This window comes from Bradysia coprophila, unplaced genomic scaffold (assembly GCF_014529535.1).
Source record: "Bradysia coprophila strain Holo2 unplaced genomic scaffold, BU_Bcop_v1 contig_732, whole genome shotgun sequence".
NCBI lineage: Eukaryota > Metazoa > Arthropoda > Insecta > Diptera > Sciaridae > Bradysia > Bradysia coprophila.
In genome coordinates, this window is record NW_023503972.1 from 5,257,595 (window position 1) to 5,271,111 (window position 13,517).

General features: G+C 36.8%; 1 protein-coding gene across 6 annotated transcripts; it reads left to right on the forward strand.

Annotated features, from left to right (window-relative positions):
- Positions 1–2,987: 2,987 nt before the first annotated feature.
- On the forward strand, positions 2,988–10,543 carry LOC119084315. Of its 6 annotated transcripts, none has more exons than XR_005089043.1 (8): positions 2,988–3,075; positions 3,348–3,448; positions 3,507–4,196; positions 4,263–4,856; positions 4,921–5,255; positions 5,321–5,455; positions 5,722–6,292; positions 6,384–10,543. XR_005089043.1 is itself a non-coding variant. In XM_037194236.1 (8 exons), the coding sequence occupies exons 1-7, from the start codon at positions 3,065–3,067 to the stop codon at positions 6,238–6,240; spliced, it is 2,385 nt and encodes a 794-aa protein (XP_037050131.1). In that variant the 5' UTR covers positions 2,988–3,064; the 3' UTR covers positions 6,241–6,248; positions 6,328–10,543. The 6 variants fall into 6 exon arrangements, 5 of the variants coding, with proteins under 5 accessions (XP_037050131.1, XP_037050132.1, XP_037050133.1 ...); XM_037194236.1 differs by having other exon boundaries at positions 5,722–6,248; positions 6,328–10,543; XM_037194237.1 differs by having other exon boundaries at positions 5,722–6,248.
- Positions 10,544–13,517: the final 2,974 nt, after the last annotated feature.

The window sequence follows — 13,517 nt, forward strand, 5'->3', positions numbered from 1 at the left end:
GTTCATCAAAATCAGATGACCGGCTCGTGGATAATCAAACTTAGGGAAGGTTTCGAAAGAACAGGTTAAGAGAACTCTGAGTTGATCACAAATTGCGTCAGCGGCTGCGAAGTTTATATGAAAAATCGGCGTATATAATTTTACAAAACTAGTTGGCGCTACAGAAAATTTTTAATTCCACCTCCTTCGTGATCACCTCGAAAGTATCTTAACCTCTTTCAGAACCTTGATTATTTTGACAAAAAATAATGAGTGTGTACAAGATAAATCGACAGATTTTGAAAAATCGGCCGTACCTGGTACATTCATCGGTCTGAACCTGTTCGTTCAGAAACTTGCATTTGGGTTGATTTAATCAAAACAAATATTCGAACAGAAACTATGTCTCGATCGTGTCTGTTTTCACTTTGCTGCGATTGTATGTTTTGATGTTCATTATCTTACCAAGAATAAGGGATGTGACCCACCCCTAACTAAAGGTGTTATTATAAAGCTCATGAAAAGTAGTTGCTTTCGCACTAATTTATTTTACCGGAAACGGTTACACATTTAAAGCAAAACGTTTCCGCTAAAACGTAATTTTTAAGATTACCGCCGTCATTTTATTTCTACTGGGTCATCTCTTCTGCAACTCACGTCCCACCAAACGACAATATTGTTGTTTGTTTACATGATTGGTCATAAATTTTTTTTCATAATTTTGGTTGCTTCGACGAATATTTTAAGTCAACCGATAAGTGAACTGTTAAAAACAACACAAGAAGCACATTTCCTCACAAAATCTGAATTAAATCACACCGAAATCACCGAAATTATGACATTTTCACAACAAACACTACATTTTTGTGTTGGCGATTTGACGTTTGAAAAACTATAATCATGTTCCGATGAACGACTTTTACGATGATTTTCTTCGTTAAACCATATTTGACTAAGTTCGAGGTGGATGTGATTTGGGTGTGAAATTGAGTGGGAAGTGCTATTTTCATAGATTTTCTTTTTGTAAAATCTTTTAAATGAGACAATATTTTGAGGATGCCCGATGTACGAGTTTCTTATTTTTCGTATTTCTATTGATATTTGACAAGAAATCGCGAATAAAATCGATAAGTCCCTCCCTTATTTTTTTTAGGCTCAACTTGCCAAAATGTTGTTGTTCATTCGTCTGAACATTAATTTGAAACTAATACAGAACTTCACTTAGCAACACTTCACTTAGCAACAGCATCCACTTATCAGTTGGTATTTCAAGAGATTAATTCAAATTATAGAACTTAGTCGAATGGTAATCGTTGTCGTTGTATGAACAGCACAAAAGTTTGCCGTGAACTGAAGTAAAAATTAAAATTATTTGCAAAAAACAACATTGGAAAAATGAGCAGGACAAACCAATCTGAATTTAGCATAAATTTAATTGTGACAATGTTATTAGTTATTGCAACACACCTCGTATTCGCTGCCGAATCCGTTGTTGACCAAGGACGCCAAGGACTGTGTCAAGATTCGCTTGAACTTCAATCACCCAAGTGTAATTACAATGGTAACTATGCCTGTGGAGTTTGCGAATGCAACGAATCGCATTTCGGTGGGAGATGCGAGTGCTTCGCGTAAGTCATCTTTGAGTGCCAAACCAATCACTCGCCTCGGTTTCATGCATTTGTATCTTTTGTTTAGTTACGCAAACATCAGATCAGAGTACGGCTGTGTTCAGAGTAACACAACGCTTGAGTGCAGTGGTAGAGGTAGCTGCGTGTGTGGCATATGCGAATGTGATCTACGAATAGAGCGGGATGAGCTGGTTTATGGCAAATACTGTGAATGCGACAACTATTCTTGTGTTCGTGGCGAAGGACGAATTTGTTCTGATAATGGAGTTTGTGTATGTGGCAAATGTGAATGCAAGCCTGGCTGGACAAATGAAGATTGCTCAATCCAAACTGTACAAATTCTGTAAAAAAAATATTCGGGAACACATTAGATGATTTATACCAATCGATCAGTGAATTGACTCAAAAGTCTTGACTTGAGATTATCAAAAATGTATCTGACCTTTTGTCAATGTGGTTACAATCAAATAAAATATTGAAAAAAAAGTCTGCATGGGCGAACGTCAAACATGATTTTTATTGCCAGCAAGCGGTTGGTGGCCATAACATAACATGAACTTTTTTATTTGTGATGTCAGAAGTGATGTATTCCTGAGTATCTAAAATGGTGATCTTCACGGAGTTGGTTTTTTTTAATTTCTTCTATATACTTTTGGGATTGGTAAGGTGGTAATATGTCGGTCAGTCGGTTTCTGTCAAATTGCCTTTTTCATATAAACTTCGTAGTTACTGACGGAATTTGTATGTCACCGACTTCGTGATCAACTTGGAGCTGTCCTAACCTGTTCTTTGAGAACCTTGCGTTGGTTAAGACACTTCTGAGTTGATCACGAAGGCGGTGGAACACAAGGTTCTGAAAGAACAGGTTAAGCCACTTCTGAGTTGATCACGAAGGCGGTGACACACAAATTTTGACAAATAGATGCTTTTTATTGAACGGACTCATTACAGATTGTTTGAAATCAACAATTTTTTTTTTCAAGTTGACATTTTAAATAATCTGTAATGAGTATGTTCAACAAATTGTGTCTCTTTGTCAAAATGTGTGTGTCACCCGCCTTCGTGGGTGTCTTAACCTGTTCTTTCAGAACCTTTGTGGAACACTCATTTTGACAATTTGGACATATTTTGATAAACACACTCATTACAGATTGTGTGAAATGGCAACTTGATAAAAATATTTGTTTTTTCAAGTTTATTTTTCACACTCTAATGAGTATGTTTAACAAAATTTGTCTATTTGTCAAAATTTATGTTTCACCCGCCTTCGTAAGAGTCGTAACCTGTTCCTTCAGAACCTTGAGTTAGCGTTACTTTCAGCGTTTAAATCGTTTAAATTCTTCCATTACTCATCATTGAACGTATTCACTCGAACAAATGAATTTGTTGAACATCCCCCCTCGTTGACATCAGTCAAAGTTTATGGCTCACATTATTTTTTATTGTAAATTATCAAAATGTCGGACAAGTAAGTTGAATATTTATTCTATTTAAGACCTCCAGAGCTTCCATTTATTTATTAATTCAAGCGCAAAGTGAGACACAATCACTAGTGTACTGGAAGAATGTAAAATATTGATCGGAAATGGATCAATTGCAAGTGAAAATGCAGTCAAACGTTCGATTTAGGTTATGTTTGACACTTTGTTTGGTTCTCTCCCAACAAAAAAAAGAAGAAATTTTCAAAAACCGAAAATTCGAACCACAAATTTAATCGGAAAATCTCGAATTTAATTTCAGTGAGGATCTACTTAGTTATGAAATCGGTGACATCGATGTGCATGATGATGATGGTGATGATTTAGATGCCGTCGAAGATGAACTCCTAATGTCTGACGATGGTAAAAATGATCCTTCGGTTTCAATTTTCAGTTTTCATCAAATTGTGCAATCTTTCAGAGCCCACTTTAGACGATGAAATTACAGCGAACACAACGCAAGCGAAGAAAGAAGTGGCCGGTCGTTTATCCAAAAATGACAGACAAATCGTTTCGCCACCAGCGGTTACCGACTCCAGTAATAAATCAACAACGAAAAAGCGAACGCTAAAGCGAAATGTCTGCACAACAGTCAATTCACAAATACCGCCGAAACAGGCGAAACAGGTGACCGATGAACAATCATCGCAAAATGAAAAGCAAGAATCTCAGTCCCATGGTGGCTCCGATTTGGGACAGGAAATACCACAAAATTCACAAGACACGCTTCCCGCTAGACTGACGGCAGAGGCAGTCACACCTACCAAATCGAACAAAAATGCAGATGCTTGTTCATTGTCTGACTTAGAAAGTCCGGTCGCTAGTTTAATTTTCTCACAGAGCGGTGATACGACAACACCGACAACAACAGTGACAAGCCAGGATGAATCATTAAGTTGTGTGGATGAGAGTGAAAGTGAAAGTGTGTCTCTGACGCAACGGAGTCAGGACACTGTATCGGCACAGAATTCGCATGAGGAATCAGCTGTGGCTGATGACCTCGAGTCCGATTACAATCGACACAAAGTCGACACAGAACTGGAAGATTCGGATGATTGTACGGAACGAACGAACGCAAGATTGTGTGTAGAACGGGACGTAGGTAGCCAAGGTAAATTTAGGCGGATCAGCACAGTGTTCAACATTCCAACCCAAATTTTTTGTCTCTTCCGTTTAGACTCACAAGTGAACCAGGTGAGGCATCCGTTCTATAAAAATCAACGTGGTGGCGTGTCACCCAGAAACAATATCGGTCCCAGACCGCCACAAAACTTTCCACCTCAATTCAATGCATTCGCACAGCGACCGAACAATATGCAATTCAATCCACGGTATGGTCCACCGCCAATGATTGCGCCTCCACAAAACCATCAAAGTGGCCAGCGAATGGATTTCAGAGGCATCACACCATTAAACTTTCGGCCGCCGTATCAAAACAATATGCAGAGACCGGGCAATCGACTACACTTTACACAACATGGTCAGGCCGTCAGTCGACCCAATTTTATGCAGAATGGACCGACGAACGGTCCACCATTTCCACCGTACAATCAACAGAATCCACAGCAGATTATGGGCCATTTCGAACAGAATGGACCGATGATGTATCCATCGAGGCCACCATTTCGTTGTCCAACAGCGCCACAGTATCCTGGTCCACCTAGACATGAAACGGCACCACCTCACATCGCACCACCTGGATTACCGGCAATCGTTCCCAGAAAGGTTCTGATCAATCCGAATTTCAAAGGCGGTGTACAGGCTGCGACGAGTAAGTATTCAGTGTGATTTCGTCACGCTTATCCGGCCAACCTCATCATAAATGTTCGTTTCAGATCAATTGATGATGGACACGCTCGGTAATCCCCAGTATATGTCGGCGCAAAGCGATGCCGAATTGTTGCGACAACAGGAAGCGTTCATCAACAAAAATCGTATGCACATTGAAAAGCGACGGTATGAACGGTCACCGGACAGAGATCGTGAACGGGACAGAAGCTATTCGCCACCGAGAAGAGAGCGTCGCTACAGTCGCGAACGTGAAATCCGTAAGCCAATGCAGAATCGAGGTGGCCGAAATCAACGGGCCGGCAGTCGTGACAGACCGTTTACGAAGCGGAGACGAAGCAGCAGTTTGGAACGTGATAAATTGAACAAAGTAGACGATAAGGTGAGTGGAAGTGATGTTTAAATTGTTCTGGTGCAACAATTGAAATAACGTTTGCGTCTCGCCAGCCCAATGAACCCGAAGATGAGGAGACAAAAAAGTATCGATTGGAAATCGAGAAACAGAAGTCGATGAGGGAGAAAATACTGCGGGACAAAGAGATGCGTCGACGACAAGCGGCTGAGGAGAAAACGAAAGACGATGTAAGTTTTGAAAACCAAAAAAATAACTTTTCCAACCATGTCCAACGGCACATCAGTTGTAAATATGTTGCTTGCTTAGTCTTTAAGTCTCTCCGTAAACAATATCTTCTACCTCGTGTGTCTTAAGCAACCTCTTGCTGTAAGTGTCTAAGATACTACTAGCCATTGCTTACTTTTGTCATTGCTGGAAGGCGATTGAGTCATTGAAGGATTGTTTTATTGGCCGTCGTAGCTTACAACAAAAAATTTCCATTTTATTTGATCAGGAAAAAAAACCAGCGGATGAACCGGCGACCACAAAACTAACTCCGATCATCGTCACCGAAAAGAAAATTATTTCGCTAAAGAAAAAGACCGAAACAAATCCCGTCGTGCAACGTACGACTTCATCGTCAACAAAACCAGAAGCTGCTAGAAAAACCGATTCACAATCCTCAGCACCATCAATAGCGACCAAGTCCGTGCGCCCAGTGTTGCGATTACAAACCGCCAACCAACGGCTCAGCGATTTAGAGGACTACGACGAAGACGAATTGCTTGCCGATTCACCGACACCACCACCAAATCCCACACCGTCGACCAATGTGACCGGCACAATGTTCACAAATCGACGGGTCGTGTTGACGTCATCGTCGACCACTGCCGACACTGTGGTGAAACCGAAAATGTTGCTAACGAAAAATGCAACGGCCAAAGGTATTTTCGATCGGCTTGACGCTAAAATCGGGATCAACGAAGCGGCCAAACGGAAAATTCAGAAAATCGTCATCAAAAGCAACGACTAAAACGTAAGGTACTTGAATTAGTCCCGGCGTCTGTGGGCGTTTTGTGATAAAAGTAATTTCTGTAACAAAAACTTTCTTTGCGTCCAGCTGCGGACATATTCTCATTTCACACACTCACACGCACGTTTTGTTGTGAACTTTAGGTGAACTGATATTCCGGAACACGCGGTGTGTTTTTCTTTATTTCTTGGACGAGTGTGGTTCCAATTTTAGATCCGCAGTTTGGGCGATTCCGGCATTTACACAGACTTTTGTCCAACTTTTTTTTTTTGATAAGAGCAAAATTTTGAAGAATTTTTTTTCCCTTCGAGTTAATTTTGATGCTTTGTGTTTGTAATATAAGATTCAGTGCCAGCACACCATTTTACAAATTCTTGTTTGATCAAATTTTTTTTTTTCCTGAAATGTTGAAGCACTAAAGTCGAGTAGTTTTCGGTTATTAAATTTTACAATTTTTTTTTTTGCTCATAAGTTTGATTTGATTTAGAACGCACCTCAATCAAACGGATTCTCCAGTACGGCTTTTGCTGAATTTATTTACAAACTAAAAATTTTTACAACATCAATAGTCTAACGGAATGTGGTTTTGATTTGTTATTGTGTCCTTCTACAAAATGTAAATATTTTGCACACAAAAAATAGAATTTAGATAGGACAACCATGTTACAATGTTTAAGAGAGAAAGAAAACAATCGTTCAAAACACTGAACGAATTTGATCGGGGAGAGAGTGTAACCCTGTCACAATGAATTTATTATTTTTTTAAATTTTAATCACGAAAAATTCCATTTTGTACATTTTATAAGAGAATTTCTTGTTTTTTGTGTTGATTTTGACATTTGACTCTGTATGTTGACGTGTAAACGTATATGTTTGTGCTGCGGATAGAACGCAAAATTATTTATTAAAATTTTCTTTTTTTATCATTTTATCGACACTCCACACTCTCTTCGTTTTATGATTTTTATTTTGATTTTTACTTTTTATAAAAATGACAGAAAATCAATTGTTCGTATAGTTTGTGTACAACAACATTTTATTACCAGTAAAGCCCAGCTACTTATTATACAAACACGACTATCAATTAAATTGTACGAAAAACAAAACCTTCGTTTCGTTGCGACATTGAATTCGGCCTGCCGTCCAGTTCATTTGTTTAAATTTTCTAACTACAGATTAGATGGACGGTCAAATTCTTTCCATATCTCTACAGCCGTTCGGAAGAGAATTCTTTTAAAAATAAAAAGTCCAGCCCGACCTGCCTCGAAACCCTTTGAGGGCTTATGAAATTGTTTGTCACCCAACTTTGCCGTGAAAAAGAGTTCTTTCTGGTTAATCACTGGCTTACCTCTGGGATAATATCTCGTTAATCATTGGTTAATCACTGGTTAATCTCTGCCTAATCTACAGTTAATCACTGCTTAATCACTGGCTTAACTATGTGATAATCTCTCGTCAATCATTGGTTAATATCTCGTTAATCATTGGTTAATCACTGGTTAATGTCTGGTTAATCACTGGTTAATCTATAGATTTATCTCTGGTTAATCACTTGTTAGTCACTGGATCTCTGGTTAATCTATAGAGTTATATCTGGTTAATCACTTGCTAGTCACTGACTAATCTCTGGTTAATCTCTGGTTAATCACTTGTTAGTCACTGGCTAATCCCTGGTTAAGCACTGGTTAATATCTGATTAAGCACTTGGTAATCTCTGGTTAAGCACTGGTTAATCTCTGGTTAAGCACTGGTTAATCTCTGGTTAAGTACTGGTTAATCTCTGGTTAAGCACTGGTTAATCTCTGGTTAAGCACTGGTTAATCTCTGGTTAAGCACTGGTTAATCTCTGGTTAAGCACTGGTTAATCTCTGGTTAAGCACTGGTTAATCTCTGGTTAAGCACTGGTTAATCTCTGGTTAAGCACTGGTTAATCTCTGGTTAAGCACTGGTTCATCTTTCTTAGCCAGAGATTAGTGGTTAATCTGGCTAATCTCTGGTTTATCAGGTTAATACCTGGTTAATCACTGGCTAATCTCTGGTTAATCTCTGGTTAATCAGGCTGATCAACAAAGAGTACGTACCCATTTGATCAAGTCACTAAATTTACCCTTTAAGTTGTATAATGTTACTTCAAACTTCTTTAAGTCACTAACTCTCTTCAAACTACACCAATTCCAAATTCAAAACGCCTGTGTGATCCATAACTACCTGCATTCACCAGCTTCAAATTAGACGCCGAACCGAATTACTCGCTGAGAATCAGTTTTCATTTCTCACACAAATCTCGTTCTGTATCCGAATTACATTTTATTGTTTGATGCTCGCATTTGTCTAGTGATGATTTGATTATATTGGATAAGAATAAATAGTGAACAACTTTATTATCAATTCGAGAAGTTGAAATTAGTTTTAAGTTTGCTATAATTCAACTTAATCAAAAAAATTGATTTGCTTTTTGTAAAATAAGATTCTAGTTAAACGTTGCTACTACTTTAATATTAGGACATATAAATAAACTCAACAACAATAAATTGTGCATAAGAAGAGGACAACCTAAAATAATAAAATTTAAATTTAAATATAGAAAAGTATGAGAGAAAAGTTAAACTTAAGATTATATCCTGGTCATAACAAATAAACGAATTAAAATTCAGTCTTAATCCCTCAAACAACAACATTTTTCATTAGTCAAACAGAAAAATAAAAATTTTTGTTTTTTGTTCACTTTTCAAATAGACGTAACATTTCATTAAGCTAAACTAAAAATCGTTTTCTTTGCAAACAAACAAACAAAATTAGAAAAGAAAAAGCCAATTTTCTAAAAACAAACAAACAACTGCGTGACTAGAAATCACTGTGCGGTCACTGGTAAAAAGTATGAAATACTTAGATAAGAATTAAAAGCAAACTAAAACAAAGCTGAATCTATAATGCGAAATGTTAAATTTTTTGTTTAAAAAAAATAATCGATTCGTACCGATAGCAATGATAGCTTATTCAAACAAAATCTAAGACAACACCAGGACCTATTTATAGGATTTAAAGAATTTCTAGAAATAGACCCTGCAACACCGAAAAACATTTAATTTTGGATTTTACGTCGATGCGTACAGTATCCAATAAACACGACACCGAAATAAATAAATAACGACACCGAAGCAATAATTGTCAAGTTTTAAACTCTTCGATGAAAAATCCATGGTGTTAAAATGAAATGTCACCTTTTCGTGTGATTGTTGACCTCGGCTTCGCCTTGGACGTCACACGAAAACAGGACTTTTCAACTTGTTATCCTTTGTCATGTAAATAACTTTTTCTGTTGTTGTAACCCTTTTGGAGTCGTTTTAGGGTTGATAGAGAGCTCAAAACTCGCAGGAAGAATAGGATTTTGAAAATATGTTGAAGCGGAGTGGAGTAAAAGTGAAATTGTATTGGTTTGAGTGTCTCAAAGTTCGGGTTGGATGATTTTTTCGATGATTTTTTTAGTCCACTCCACTTAAATGTAGTTTCAAAGTACTTACCTCCGAATTTTGAACCCTTTGTCGATATGGTCAGTTGTGTGGCTTAGATTAGTGGTATGTGGCAAAAACACATTCCGTCTAAACACATTCTGCAGCTTAGTTTATCATTGTATCCGAAAATAAAAGCTTGTCCAGCAAGTATTACTGATATCATTATAGTATTATCTTTAGCAGACCTCATCAAAGATGAAAAATTAATAAACTTTTCACGGACGACAAGCAGTTCATTAGGACAGTTTCGAATCTATTACTTCATTTGATCCAAGAATTTTTGAAATATATTACACCTTTAGCTAACAGACGATAACAAATGTTCGTAAAAGCTCAATTATGGTTTGAACGCCACCAATTTGTCTAACTTTTAAGTCTGAGTTTGAGTACGCGATCATTTTCGTCTTTGAATTCATTGAAATTCGTAATGGTGTTAACAAGTGTCTCGGACATCTCAATGCTTCCTGATCCTTGCTCCCATAAAATCAATTTCTGCAAAGCAGATCATATCAAGAAATTTCATTTAGTTTCTCTGTGAAAACTCTTTGTGCCTTCTTCAATCTTTGCTATCTTACCAATCGTTTGAACAATTCGCATTATAGTTCGAGCTAGACTTAAGAGCCTTTAATTTAATTCATTAAAAGAAAACAAGACTGAAACATTAACCAATACGAAGTATACATCAACGGAAGGCGCTTCAGATGTGGGACAAAAGAATGGATTGATTGTACGGCAACGACGACGGAGCTCTCTGGAAATAAATGGAAGGATGATACGAACAAAGGATTGTGTTAACATGCAGTTTCGCTCGCATTGTGATTATTGAGAGAAAAGTTTCTCGGAAACAATTTTTGTTTTGATTCTTTTAATTATTTTTTTTTTGGTACCTGACTAATTGTGAGTATTAAGTTGTTTTGTACAGTTTCGTAAGTTTTTAATACAAACAAACAAACGGAAAATAAAATTTATTTTCGTGCAAAATTTCTGGTCGTTTTTTTTTTCACTTAGTTGGCTCCTCCACTGGAGGAATCCTCCAGTTTTAGTTTTCTTTTTCGTTTAAGCAGTTCAGAATCTGAATAGATCAAGTTTTACCAGACTTAGCTTAAACCTGAGGAACGAGATTTAGTCTAAACTGACCTGATTCAGGAATTTTTTGATTCAAATGTCAGTGGCAAAATTTGGTCAGTCTGAAAAAAACGTTAAACAGGGTGTGCTCAGAAGAAGTTGATCAGATCCTAAATTTTTCGTATTCGACAGGCATCTTAAATATTATTGTTTGTCTTTTTGGTTTTTTCGTTACAATTACGTTACAATTACGTTACCATCTATGTAACGTTGTAACTCTATTTCTAAAAATCGGTCAAATCAAATTTTCTTTAGATTACAGTACGTTTCCTGTCGTATTAAATTTCAGGCAGCTGTAAATTGACAACATCGCTATACTTTCATTTAATTCTAAAATTGCAGATCAGGGACACTCAAATGTTGTAGATATCTTTCTTCTAGAAATGGGTACCTTCGGTAGAAATTTGATTTCATTGGAAGATAAGAGTAAAAATAGATTCATTCAGAGCTTCGAGCAGTCGAAAATCGGTAGATTAATGTGCAAGATGGAAACTGCTTCGTTACGTGTCGAGCTAACAGACAGTCTTTGATATGATAACAATATAAGCATCTAATATTTCATTAATTATTGACTTAAAATGAATAATGGCTTATCCTTGTATTTTGGGTCAAAGCAAACGATACAAGGATAAGTCATTATTCGTCACCAACCCAGCAATACAAAAATCTAGATAAAAATGAATCAGCTCAAAAGCTCCACAATGAGGTAAAAACGACAAAATCCAACTTCTTGCACATTTTTTTTTATTTTTTTTAAAACTCCCACTTTCTGAGAACGCTTTACAAATTCCAATTTTTTGCAAATTTTCTGGGAAGGAACTTAAAAAATTCTAATTTTTGCACATTTTCTGGAAACTTTTAAAAAATTCCCATTTTTTCGGAACTTTTTTTTAAACACCATTTTTTCACATTGTCTGGAATCTTGTTATTATATTTGCACCTTCTTCCGATAACTGACTTAAATTGGATAAGCCCAAGTTGCAATGAGTTAAGTGTCCACTCCACCCAATAAAAAGTACTCCGTGAGAGCCGTGAGAGAGCGAGCTGTCAAATAAACAAAGAAAAAATTCAATTTTGTCTCTCACACGGAGTACTTTTTCGGTAAGACGAAAGGAAGCATTAAAAACGACTGGAAAAATTACGTTCGGAGGCATAGAAAGATTGGGAGATAATGTCGCAGGAAGTGGGCCAACAACCAAAATAATCGACATTTTTAATTTTTACCCACTCTGCGAAACGAAATATTTCGATGTGGAAGCTGCGGGAATTTGCTCATAGATAGGCCTCACAGATAAATGGAATTTTTGGCTAATACTTAAAACATATAATTCCAGTCATTGAAAGTGTATTTAAAATTCCACGAATCAATGCTAACTTTTTGCATTATTGTTCTTTGAAGAACGAATTAAGTACAATGACGCTCTTAACGATAACTCGAAAAATTAGAACGAAGTTCTGTGAGATATGAAATCTCAATATTCCCATCTGCGTAACAAGCGCCTTTTGCAATTAAACCAAAAAATCCATTTTATTATACGAGCCTATCACGCAATTTTTTTCGTTTTAATAATTTAAAATTAAACCTTTCCTACCAGTCTAAATAAAAAAGACAAAATTTCGATTCTGTGAACAATAATCATTCAAAATCAAAATTATACACGAAAATGCGCGCCAACAATGCGAATTGAATGATTAAAGTGTGCGCATTCCAAACGTTTCAGATGTATGCATTGCACAGTGCTTTTTACGGCAATAAGATAGCCGTGCCTTTTTGCCCACAAATGTTCTGAGTGATATTTTGACCAAAATGTCCGATCAATCTTCACCAAACTTTAGAGAATGAAAGTTCCCCACGACTTTTAACGATATTCCCAAAAAACAAATCAAAAAGTTAATATTTACTATGAAAACGAACTCTCTCAAAAGGGCATTTGGGGTGCTATATAGCACCCCAAATGCCCTTTTGAGAGAGTCCGTACGGGAACAAAAACAAAACTTTTTGAACTTTTTTTGGGGAGTACCGCTAAAAGTCGTGTGGAACTTTCATTCTCTAAAGTTTGGTGAAGGTTAATCGGATATTTTGGTCAAAATATCACTGAGAACATTTGTGGGCAAAAAGGCACGGCTATCTTATTGCCGTAGAAAGCACTGTGCAATGCATACATCTGAAACGTTTGGAATGCGCACACTTTAATCATTCAATTCGCATTGTTGGCGCGCATTTTCGTGTATAATTTTGATTTTGAATGATTATTGTTCACAGAATCGAAATTTTGTCTTTTTTATTTAGACTGGTAGCTGGAAAGGTTTAATTTTAAATTATTAAAACGAAAAAAATTGCGTGATAGGCTCGTATAATAAAATGGATTTTTTGGTTTAATTGCAAAAGGCGCTTGTTACGCAGATGGGAATATTGAGATTTCATATCTCACAGAACTTCGTTCTAATTTTTCGAGTTATCGTTAAGAGCGTCATTGTACTTAATTCGTTCTTCAAAGAACAATAATGCAAAAAGTTAGCATTGATTCGTGGAATTTTAAATACACTTTCAATGACTGGAATTATATGTTTTACGTATTAGCCAAAAATTCCATTTATCTGTGAGGCCTATCTATGAGCAAATTCCCGCAGCTTCCAAGG